Raw genomic sequence first — 12,831 nt, forward strand, 5'->3', positions numbered from 1 at the left:
AGATTTTATACAGATCTTTATCATAGTGTTTGGTTTCATCACTTAGTTTGGTATTGTTCTGAATGTCCAAGTTAAGTACACCTGGCGTATTAGAGCCTAGGCCTTTATACTTTGATGGTAACGGTATGCGCCATTGCCGTTGCTTCATGAGTAACGGTATACTTTGGGCCCTCTACACTCATGAGCAATGAAAAAGTTCCAATTACAAAATACCGACATTAAAACTTGAACATAATACCTAAATACCTTTACTGCTACCACGGCGGCAGCGGATACGGCTGCCATTTGATAAGCCCTTAGCAGTAAACTAACATTGTGTACATTAACTTACACCATAACTACCAAAATTCACCACCAGGCGGAGCTAACAAGAGTGCGTCGGCTGCTGGTGTCGGCAGCGGAGCGGGGGGAGGCGGGCAGCGCGCTACTGCAGCGGGCGCGGGCGGAGGGGGCGCGGGGCGAAGGGACGCGGGCGGAGGGGTCGGACGCGCCGGCGCCGGACCCCGAGCAGTTGGAGAAGGAACTGCTGCTGGCCAGGGAGGCTGTCAATTGTGAGTTTTTGAACAGGTTTGCCTGGTTGGTCAGTTGATGTGAGTCATCATACTTTATCGATCTCATCAACTGACCAACTGACATGGGCATTTGGAAAATAATGATAAGGCCCGGTTTCCACCAAAGCGGAGAGGAGAGGAGATGAGAAGATGTGTTTTGAATAACCATCAGATCAGAGATGTGGAAATAACGAAATTTGATTGGTTATTCAAAACACATCTCCTCTCCTCTCCGCTTTGGTGGAAATCGGGCATAAAGTGTCTGCTTCACATGAACGAATTCATTATACAATTAAACTAAAGGTACACTAGTATTTCATCTGTTAGTAAGGTACAAATGTGCAATGCCACATACAAAGTCACTCACAAGTTATATAGACTTTCTACGGTGCTACGCCGTAGTAATTTTTGTTATGTTTGAACAGTTCTAAATCTCCGAGAGCTTTGCAGAATTGGTTACGTCCCTATAATAAGTAAACAATAAAATTGGGTGGGATTATTTCTTGAAAAAGTACGAAGTTTTGGAGAGTTGTCATACAATTTGTACCTATAATTCAACGAAATAAAGTAGCGATTAAATCAGCAGCGGCAGCGTTCGGTAACATCGTATTTCGTATAGCCAGAGTGACCCACCTGAAGGGACACGTAAGTCTCGAGTTAGGGCTCCGGTCACGTCCGCGCCTCCCGGCTGTGTTGTGAGTTCATTTGACATATTTCTGAACGCTAACAATGTTATAGGACGAAAGAGAAGACACACTTTTGTATTGGATCCTGTCCTATTTCTAAACGAAGTAAGACCATGAGTGATTTGATACGGTGGTATCCTTGCTCGATTCTATTCGGATTGCGTCCAGAATATTAGTATCTAAGTAGTTTGTTGTTTGTTCAATGGCATATGTTCAATGGCTCGGTTTTAATTTCCATTTCCAGTTTGTATATGTGACACAACATCTTGTTTGTATATTGTTTATCAAACACGTCAGACCTCAAATGGCAGACATCAAAGGAGTATCACGTAGAACCTACAAGAGCTAGACTTAACTATGAGCTCTTGCCACTAATTGAACATGTAATGGAAGCATCTATTACCCCGACATTCTGTATATTATGTTATTCATATAAGTGTAGGTACTCCTGATATGTGTGATATGGTAATACTTACATAAAACTTACTACAATTGGAACTGTAGTAATTTTGCACTTCAAACATTACCCCTTGCACCATCGATTTAAGAAACGATATTTAACAGTAAATCTAGATTTAAATGTTTGTGTAAGTGGCCCTAAGCCCCACTTGCACAAACATATAAAATCTAGATTTAGTGTTAAATCTCGATTTAGTGTCAAATTTTATATGGACTGACGTTTCTTAAATCGACATTTGACACTAAATCTAGATTTAATATGTTTCTGCAAGTGGCCCTAAGTACCTTATGTGGAACCATTTAAACAAAGCATAAACCATGTTCCACGCTCCGCCGTTCATTGGCTGACCCAAATTGCTTTTGTAGCAATCATAAAGTTGTTTTTTGATTAACACTTAAATGTTTATAGTTCTGCTAAATGCTTTGTTGTGCTATTGTAATAAAGGTTACAGTCGTGTTATATCGGCAGGTACAGGGGAAAAAATACAATTCAACCGCGGTTAAAAGCGGTTAAAAGTCCAACATTGCTTAGTTTTTACAGATACCTATACCGATTACTTTAAATGACTAACAAAAAAAAACACGCACTCGCGCCTTGTACTAATGTACTCCCTTGCGGGGTAGGCAGAGGTGCATTGCTGCACCCACTTTTCGCCAGAGTGTTATGTTAGTCCCAATGTAATAGGGGGCGGGCCTATTGTCATTTTACGGGCACATCCAAGACCCGATAACAAATATCTGTGTTTAAACAAATATCTGCCCCAGCCGGGAATCGAACCCGCGACCATCGGCTCAGTAGTCAGGGTCACTAACCACTAAGCCATTCGGTCGTCGTCGTTTAGGGTGGCTTTTATCAACGTGATAAATGTATTTAACTTTTTATTTAAACACAATTTTTATTTAAATTTCGTAAAACATCTTTTACCACGACTTAAATATGATTAGTAATCTGTTAAACCTAAATGCGGTCAAATGGCTATTTAACTTTACTAAACACATTTATCTACTACGCATGTCATGGCGTCAGTCGCGGCGACCAGCTGACCGACCGGCTGTCAAGAGAACTTTTCCATTTCTAGCATTTTTCCTCAGTGATGTCTAGTTGTTGTCTGTGAGAGGTCATTGTTCAGAGGTTATTGAGGTTATCTAATAAATAATGGATTTGTGGGATATTTTGTTTGATGACGATGATGAAGAATTACTTCTCTATATGAATAGACCTCGCTCATTACGCTATATTGCAGAAAGAACTAACTTATTTGAGACACTACCGGATAAAAAAATTGTTAGAAGATTTCGTTTGACAAAAAAAACTGTATCGCTATTCCATTCTATTCTATTCTCTGTGGGGGTGTAAGTACCTGCACCTGGCTCTCTCGAGTGGAACCTTTGTGCATATCCCCAAGGTCTAAACTGCCTTCCTAAGCTTGGACCATTTCCCACCACCCTGGTCCACTGCGGGTTGGTGGGTTCACATATCTAGATGTGCTAGATGCGCACGATGTTTTCCTTAACCGTAAGAGCGATGATATACATTGTACTTAAGTTAAAAGAACTCATTGGTACATGTCAGCGCCGGGATTCGAACCCGCATCGTGAGAAGGGGGCGCTTACCCGACTGAGCTACCACCGCTCGCTAAACTGTATCGCTTATACTACAAGAAATTCAACATCATCTTGAATTTATTTCCATCAGGTAAGTAGCTAAGGTATTGAAATAATAAAGTTATCTGACTACATAATTATCTTATACTTTTATTTATACCTATAATTATTGTTACAGAAATAATGCAGTTACTCCAATGAACCAGTTGTTATGCACACTCCGATATTATGCAACTGGCAGTCAGTTAATTACTTGTGGAGATGTGATAGGTGTGGAAGAACCAACAGCTTGCAGAATCATTCATAGAGATGCAATAGCATTATTGTATAAAATATACATTAAACCTCCTGATACCATTCAGGAACAACATTTTTTTGCTCTCTATAATGTGCAAGTATGGTTCCAATACCTACATTGCACAATAAATCTTGTTCTTCCCTTGTAAAATTAGGGGCACGAACACGAGAAGAAGTTGCTTGACTATTCATTTTACTTTGAAATCACAACAACAAATAAATACAAACACCACCACGCGGTGAAAGCCGAAATAAGTTTTGTTTTGAAATAAGTAGTGTTATTTTCTCTATGTTTGACATTTATAGATTGACTCCGTTTTACGCTGAGTCGTTTCGAATGTTCAATAAAAAAATATGAAGTCTCTCATTAAAAGATGTGGAACTGAACGTAAATAACAAATCGCAGGATGCTAAACGCATTTAACTAAATAGTAATTGAAAGACCATGGTGAATTATGAAGCTAAACATGTTTAGGATAAAATTGTTTAGTGCATTAAACGAAATTAGCTAAATAAATTTATGTAGTATTTAAATAGAAGTTCGTAACAGCCACCCTTTAAAATGCTTTGATAATTTATTTACATTAGCTATAAGGTCAAAATTACATATTATCTTTATTAAATAAACTTTTTACGAGTATATTTTGTGTTATAATAAACAATACATTTACATTACAATAAAGTAATAATAAGATTTCCATGTCGCAAAACAGTTGGTTAGCTTAGAAACACAAGACAAAGTCACGTACCATTTCAACGCTGTACGGAGCAATCCTAACTAACACCACACAACAAACAGATACACATGGTTATCATCATCAGCCTATGTCAACCCACTGCAGGGTATAGGCCTCCTCCATGTTATGCCAAGTCCCACGGTCCTGTGCTACACTCATCCAGTTTGGTCCAGTCACTCTCCTAATGTCATCGGACCAACGGGTCGGCGGTCTACCGACTGATCGCCGTCCCTCCCTTGGCCACCACTCCGACACTGCCTTGGTCCATCTGCCGTCTTGCCGCCTTGCCAGATGCCCTGCCCATCTCCACTTCAGCTTCGTGATCCGTCTCCCAACGTCTTCAACCTTTGTCCTGCGTCGAATTTCTACGTTCGGGATACGGTCCACTAGCGAGATGCCTAGCATGGTGCGCTCCATGGCTCGTTGTGCTACTTTAATTTTGTGCATGCATGTCTTTGTGAGCGTCCATGTTTCGGCACCATAAGTGAGGGTAGGCAGCACACACTGGTTGAAAACCTTGGTCTTCAGGCACTGTGGCAGGCTAGATTTGGTAGCCGGATCTCTGCCGGAGATTATTAGTACCCTCTGCCCCGCCGGAACCGTGACCGCTACCGGAGTCCGGGATAGCGGGGCTGCCGGGGACTGAGGGCCGTGGTTTTTTGGGACTTTTCATGGGGGGAATTTTAGCCATAAAACGCCACGCTGGCCAGACGGCTTGGCGAGTTTTCCTGTCACGTTAGCCTATCATACCTGAAGCGCTAGGGAGTCGTGTATGATAGTTACCAGGAGGGACCACGTGGAGGTGTGAGCTCGGAATAGGATTTGATAGCAATATGGCTTGCACCTTATCACTATCAACTCCCTTTCCCCTCCCACACACATGGTTATTCCAACACAAAGGTGTATTCGTAGACTGATTCACAAATAGACATGCATTGTGTTTCGAAGCAATAGAACGATTCAGACATACAATGGTACCGATTCTGAAGGGCGCACTTCCTAATTTTAAAATTAGCTAAAATCTCTAAATTTAACTGACAGCGCTAATTTTTGCTATTCTGAAGGCAACGATTTTAGCGGCCAACTAAATTTAGAAGGCTGATTTGACGTCTTCAAAATGAGTGTGGCCATATACGTAAGTATATTACAATCGAAAATATCGACTAACTTTTTTAACCTTAAAGTACTCCAAATACATTTAATTATCCTAAATAGTAGTTAAAAGTAATGAAAAGGATTAAATACCCGGCATTTATATTGGTTTTCGTGATAATTTCAATTATTTATGTTACATATTCATAATTAATTATTGCAACTGGTAACTCTGATTACAAAAAATATTTATAATGCTTCTATGATGATTTATGGACTTTTCCAAGTGATTTAAAAAAATATAACAGCGTAGAGATGAGGTAAGTTTATGAAATAGTTATAGTAATCGAATATAATCGATTATTGAACTTTAATGAATTAATTGAATGATTTTTATTTTTAGTTATAGTTTTTACGTTAAGTACGTAGTTGCTAAGTTCTACATCTAAATGTTTTCCACGATATTTATACTTACTTACTTAAATGTTTATTACTTGATGATACGTAACATAAGTATGTATATGTATAAGGGATGATATTCATATAAAAATATTAAAAGTATTGAATACTTACATACTTACAAAAGCACAAACCTTATCAGTACAAATATATTTACCAAAAACTCATATGATTAAAATAAAAGTGCCTACTCGGGAATCGATCCATCATCGATTATTTTTTTTCATTTAAGCATAGGTCGGAAGCAAGGAACATTGCACTTGGTACATCTCTATGGCGCATGCGCGCTGGACAGCAGCGGCGCCAGCGACAAGCGTCATCGCGCCGCCATTTTCAATTTTCCGCAGAAAAGTTTGCCGCTATTCTTTTAAAGTATTTTTGTTAAGTCTTTACAATACAAAACAAACATCTATTATTAAATTATTATGTTTGTGTTTGCAATATGCAATTGGAAAATCGATAAGGTAAGCTTGTGTGTTGAAGTTTACGTATTATTTTAGAGAGTTACGCAAAATGGAAATATTTTAATGTTTTATCAGTAATTAAAATTATTTAAATTAAAATATTTTAATGTCGCATCAGTTATTTACGAAAGTTTGTGTCCTAGCCCTTTTATTTGTAAACTCTAAAGTATTGTGAGTGCCTACCTAATAGGTACCTACTTATAAGGATAAGCTTAATTCTGTCAACTATCCATACAACAACTTACCTAATTACTTAATTTTTCAGTGACAAATTAAAGAAAATGAAATATCAACCACACCCATAAGCCAAATATGAAATGCTGGATACAGGACATTCATTTTTCTGGGACAACAATACTACAACGGCCATCAGAGCGTCTAGTACGGGCTTGCAATATATGTCAACGTTGATAGAAATCGTAAGCACGCCAAACTATTAGTTTCCAAGTTAATTGGTAGTATGAGTTACATTTTTTTATTATAGTTCATGCGATATCGTTTATGCTACAACTCGATTGTGCGAACTTCACTCTAGATACTTTACCTCTTTCTAGCGCTTGTAAAAAGAAAGGGCAAACACACATGTCATTTTGGCGTCTTGATTTTCGTATATTATATGTCAATGACTCTAACCAAAATATATATGTCAATCAATGTCAATGACTCTAACAAAAACAAACTGAAATTTGGTTTACAAGCTTTTATTTATAAAAATTATAAAATTAAGAATGATCCTCACAAGTGCATCGCAATTCGAAGTACCTAATTGTAGATTTTATGGAAAGGTAAGTACCTACCTACCTATATACTTATTATGTTTACGATAACTTAAGGTAAAATTGTAGGAATAAATAATATTTTACTAGACCTAATCTATTCGTACTATTTACAGGAATGGGGACCTAAACAAGCCTGCCGATGGACCCCACGGCAGGTTAACTGCCATAAATAAATGTCCGTACATGGTGTAGAATCTCCTACGACCTATTCTGCACATGAGGGGAGCCCAAGACGCTCTGTCGTTGGACGAAGCCCAAGATGCCCTGTCGTCGGAAGAAGCCCAATACTTGTTGCCCCACTGAGACCAAGGCAGAGTCCTAGGACAACCCGTCGACGCGTGATTCGTCCGAGGCAGTCAACGCCGCGACGCTATCGTCCTCTCGTGTGGATTTAGGCCATTTATGTAATGGATAACTATATAAGTAATAAATGATTATTTTTAAACATTTATTTTTCATTTCTAAGGGTGCTTACGTAAAGAATCGGGTTCCCTGTATCTACCCGTACCGGTAACTTGATTAGGTATCGCTCACTGAGAAATTTAAAACCGTGAAATGCTCTAGCGCACTCGCTGAAAGATAAACAGCAGGTTACCGGTACGGGTAGATACAGGTAACCAGTATCTCTATGTAAGCACCCTAATGGTGATATACATTCAGTGCCTGGACGCAGTAAGGCAGATTTCACGACACAGTCGCATTGGACTTGGTTGAAAATAGCGTCCAAGCGGGATCAGTACCAACATAGTACTCTACTGGGTCCAGTCACTGAACCAATATAAACTATCTCTAATAACAAGCACTATTCCTGCCATCATTACTCCGCATTCTTAAGTTTGTGTTAGTTCCTAGTGGTTAATAGGGTTTCCTCTGCCTCTGCAGCCATTCGCCACGCAAAATATGATCGCTCATAGTCACAAATTAAATTCTAACTAGATCCTAACCAACAACAAAAACGCTTCTCACCTACAAATTTTCAGTGAGAGCAACAACTATGAAAGTTTTCGAATTCGTTGAAGCTGACTACCTAAGATCTGTCAAACATGTAACTCGTACTACCAAAAAGCTATAATTTACACGTAAACTTATTTCGTTTTTTAAAACTACGATTTGAAACAACTCATACTACCAATTTTAGTTTATGATAGTTTCCGCTAGAGGCGCTGCTTGTAAATGTATGGAAGAAAACTGAAACTATAAACGTTGTGTCAACTATCAACAACCTATACTAGACGTACAGACCACCTACCTACCTACGAAGAAGAAGAATAATGGAAATAAAAATATACAGAAATGAAATCAAGCAATTGTGTATTATTGGTGTTATAAAAACTCAAACAGTGTGTGTCGTGTGTGCTATTTTATTCACCCAAATAAAGTTTTACTTCTACAAAACTTCTTTCTTCTTTCATAAAGGGTAATAGTAAATAGTAGTCAGTATTAGTTTCGTAAAGTCAGGCATATTTTTCAGAAAACATAGGCAAGTACTGGTTTTTTCCTGTAATAAAATAGGTAAATGCAGTTAAATATTTTGAGTTATGTAGGGACCACTTTGAGTAAAATATTCTAACAAGTTGAAAGGGGTAAGTAGTGAGCTGGATAGGTACACAGGTAGATGAGTTTCTTATGTATGTAGACTGTAGAGCCGGTTTGTTTGGAAGAAGACAGCCGAGGACAGAGTGTTAGGGCTAGGGTAATTCCTGAAGTAGATCGGTAGGTGTGTTGATTAATGATTAGATCTAAAACAGTAAATTAAGTTGTTTTTAAGCAACCCGGTTCATGCCTACCTTATAATTAACACATTTTTCTGTCAAAATATCAGAAATAATATGACAAAACAGAGTCACTTTCACATCGTAGTTTCGCAAAAAATATTAAGTTAGCGTCGTTGCAATTAGCTTTACATGCTTAAACAACACATCAGCTCTAAGTTAAATCCATATTTATGCACCTACAACAACAATTTCCCATATATTTCACGGTTTTACTTTTAGAAATTTTAGTATAATTTTAATAGGCACCTGTTTAGACCCCTTTTAAATTTAGGAAGAAAGTTGCTAATTTTAAGTTTACAGCGCTAAAAAAGGCACCTTCAGAATACCAATTTGACCATCTAACCTAAGGGCCGATTTTTCAATGCCAGGATAAAAGGTCAAATAACTATCTAGCGAATAATTTTATTTGGCTGTTTATCGGCTTGGTAGTTGCTAAACCATTTTTCAATTGTGATTTATTCCATAGGTAACTATCTTACCGATTTTTCTACTTGAACTCTGGAAAGGTGAAACAAGTATATGTAGACACCTAGTGCTAAAGCAGGACAGACTACTATTTTGACTGTCAGAGTCAACTGTCACTGTCAAGCCACAAGCCTCACTGACTGTTTTGTTTGGTTGTTTATTGGGTTGTTTCAATTTTGGTATTTATATTTGTTATTTTTGGATCGCAATGAAATCACAAAAAAGAGAGCGTTCGGCGAATTTTAATATTAATGAAGTTACTGTGTTAGTGAGTGGTAGATAAATTTTATTCAAACATGTCATAGAAAATAAAAAGACCGATGCAGCAACAAATAATAATTTTCTTCCATGCAGTCTGCATGGAAGAAAATTGAGTTTCTTTTAACTCCAGTGGTATAACCAGTCCGCTCATTGAAAATCCTTTAATTTAAGTACGAGGGCATCAAAAAAACAATGAAGAAGAAGTCGTAAGAAGAAGTCTTCCCTGCAAAGGCAGGAGATGTACAAAACTGGAGCTGGGCCCTCAAATGCTCCTTCATTTAACGATGTAGAAGAATAGGTGTTAGGCATTTGCTCCAACATTAGCATTCAACGTATCCTTAATTTAAATTTAATGAATAAAAACTGAAAGAAATAACACCTATGTTTTATTATCAAGTACTGGATGGTTTCTCTCTTTTCTCCTCAGCCTATAGCCGTCCACTACTGGACATAGAAGATCATGCCGCCAAGCAGGAGGGATCTCTTAGATACTTAGGTATATGTAGCATAGGTTACCTACTTATCATAAAATGAAAAACTATAATGTACCTTAATATTTTATTATGAAGGAAGTGCTACTACATTCCTCTTTTTTTTTAAATTAATGCTTGAAAATAAATCAACATAATGTTTGTAGTCTGGCGCCTTTCGGCGATGAAATTCTTTTGCATCCCACATGCTTTAATGATCAGGCCTCGTTTTGACGACTCTGACTTTCCTTTCAACAGGATTAATACGTTCGTTCATTACCTACTACCTCTTTTTCGATCGCCAAATCATCAATATCATCGAAAATATCCATTGAAAAGACGATTATTCTCTGCGCTTGTATAGTTTAGAATTGGTATAAACACAAAAAAGAACTTACTTAATAACCTCAAATGTCAAATTATCAATCGAATAAGCACTATCTGGCGGCTCAAGCAGCAGATAGATTTATTCTCCAGTTAACTGAGTTATTGGACGAATAAGTTCTATCTGACGGTTGAAAAATTCAATATTTCGCTATCTGTCGAATAAACGCTATCTGGTTGTCTATCTGAGCATTGAAAAATCGGCCCTTAGTTGAATAGTTTTAACGCTGTCAGATTCAAAATTTAAAGTGACGTCTCTAATTTTGGAGATAAACGGTGCCTTCAGAATGCAAAATAAATTTAGAGAGAATGTAAGCGTTTTTTGACAGCGTTAAAATTAGAATGTGCCCTTCAGAATCGATACCATTGTTCGTTCAATGGACAACATTTCAAAAAACTAAAGCTGCTATAAATCGAAAACCATTTCGAGATTTAGCTCTAAAGGCCACAAAAAAAATGTTTTTGTATTTTTTGGATGTATCATTTTCGAGAAAATCATAAAATAGTAAAAAAGTGCTGATGACGTCATGCATCAGGTGCGATGCATTTTGATGATCAAAGCCTATAGATTTAAAAACAAAGTAACTGTCACTTTCATTTTTGATTGACCTTGACGTTTTATCGTGACGTTGTTGTTTATTTGGGTCATTTTCATTAATTCTGTTCTGACACTTTCTGACTATTTTTTTTATTTATTATTAAGAGATGACCTCTATATAATATGTCCCGGAGCATGCCACCGCCTACACAGCTGAAAAAATGCTTCTGCTTATTTTTTTACATGATAAGTACCTACTTTCCATCATTAGAAATATCAAGGTCATTTGAAAATGACCCATTTGTTGGTTGGCATGTAAACAAAGTTTAAATGTCACTTGTCAGTGTCATTTATGTTTTTTTTCGAGACTCCGGCAATAGACAAAAATAAAAATTTAGCCTAATATGTGACGTCACTTCCGGTTTTGAAATAATTAACTTTAAAGTTAAAAATAACATGCAAAAATTTATGTATATACAAAATAAAAAAATACGGGTCCACTAATTTTCTATAAACTTTCCGAACAACTATTAAAAATATAGGGTAAAGAAAATGAAATGTTGTCCATTTCCACGGAACTCAGATAGATATACTCGTACCTCTAGCTATATCATATTATGATATAGGAAGCAAGCAGGCTGCGACAAGGCGGCGGCGCGTGGCGTATTCCCTGTCACATTGATCAAAGGGAAACTAGCAAAGCATCATAATCTCACTGTAAGCTCACCTTAATTGAAACGACGCGTACCATTGGCTGTGTGTTCAACGATGAACGTAGAAAATGCAATTTAAATTTCAAACAGCAACAACAAATATTTGAAATTGCACTCACGGAACGGAATCTCCCAACGAATGCAGCACCACTAAGCTAGCATACAATATGGTATCTCGAACAAATCAAACTGGGTTTATAGTGAAGGGGCTCTGTGTACATTTCGCGTCGACCCAATCCCTTGAAGTGATTCCCTCTTTGAAAGCGCTGTTCGCTTTGATGCGACCAAGCGTCTAGCTGTGTAGCTATATTCTCCTGGTACTTGGATGAATGTATCCTTGACATTTTGTTATGTTTAAAATGAAATATGAAAAGACTTATTTTTAGTATTTATATTGATCAAGGTTAATTATAAAGTTAATACCTACTTCCCATGGGGCATACGTAAGACTACCCTTTACATTTCAGCTGTACTTTATGTGTAATACATCCCCAGTAACCTGGTGGGCAGAGTCTTACAATAATGACAAGCTAATTTATTGATCACGGTGTCGTAGCCATGGAAAATTTCCCAAAAGCTTAAATTATTCTCTACCCACTTAAGTATAATCCCGAAAAAGTATATCTAAAACCTCTTTTGTTTTTCAGCTCTGAAAGCGGATAAAAAAAGATTGAAAGCTGAGAAATTCGACTTGTTGAACCAAATGAAGCAACTCTACGCCACCCTCGAAGATAAGGAGAAAGAGCTACGGGACTTTATCAGAAATTACGAACAGGTAAGTCACAAAGTACAGGGAGATATTTCAGTAGTTATAGCGCTAAAAGGTTTAGGATATTAAACTTATGAAATTAATACATTCTATAGTTATTCAGCATGAAGAGGTAAACAGTTTTTGCTTAAAAAAACCATGTGAATATTGAAGTTGCTTAAAAACAGAAACACCTCTACTAAGTATATATTTTTCCTTAAAAGTTACCTCACTGATAACATTTTGCATCTAAAAGAGACGATCCTTTAGAAGTAACCCGACTGAAGTGCAATCTAAACGGTAGAATCCCCTCTAACTTTTATCCCGATTTACTACAGAGATGTCTAG

The 12,831-nt window shown here is 37.3% G+C and overlaps 1 protein-coding gene and 1 long non-coding RNA gene across 2 annotated transcripts in view; both read left to right on the plus strand.

The window, feature by feature from the left end:
• Positions 1 to 12,831, plus strand: part of LOC105392069 (kazrin) — a 36,013-nt gene that overhangs the window by 5,922 nt on the left and 17,260 nt on the right. Inside the window, exons 3-4 of the mRNA XM_048622548.1 lie at positions 359 to 551; positions 12,383 to 12,510. Of these exons, the coding sequence (XP_048478505.1) occupies positions 359 to 551; positions 12,383 to 12,510 (321 nt within the window). The remainder of the gene's footprint in view (positions 1 to 358; positions 552 to 12,382; positions 12,511 to 12,831) is intronic.
• LOC125488910 lies at positions 6,724 to 7,574 on the plus strand. The gene is made up of 2 exons (XR_007266585.1): positions 6,724 to 7,135; positions 7,243 to 7,574. It is a non-coding gene; the product is annotated as an uncharacterized LOC125488910 (long non-coding RNA).

The sequence above is a fragment of the Plutella xylostella genome, chromosome 8 (assembly GCF_932276165.1).
Source record: "Plutella xylostella chromosome 8, ilPluXylo3.1, whole genome shotgun sequence".
NCBI lineage: Eukaryota > Metazoa > Arthropoda > Insecta > Lepidoptera > Plutellidae > Plutella > Plutella xylostella.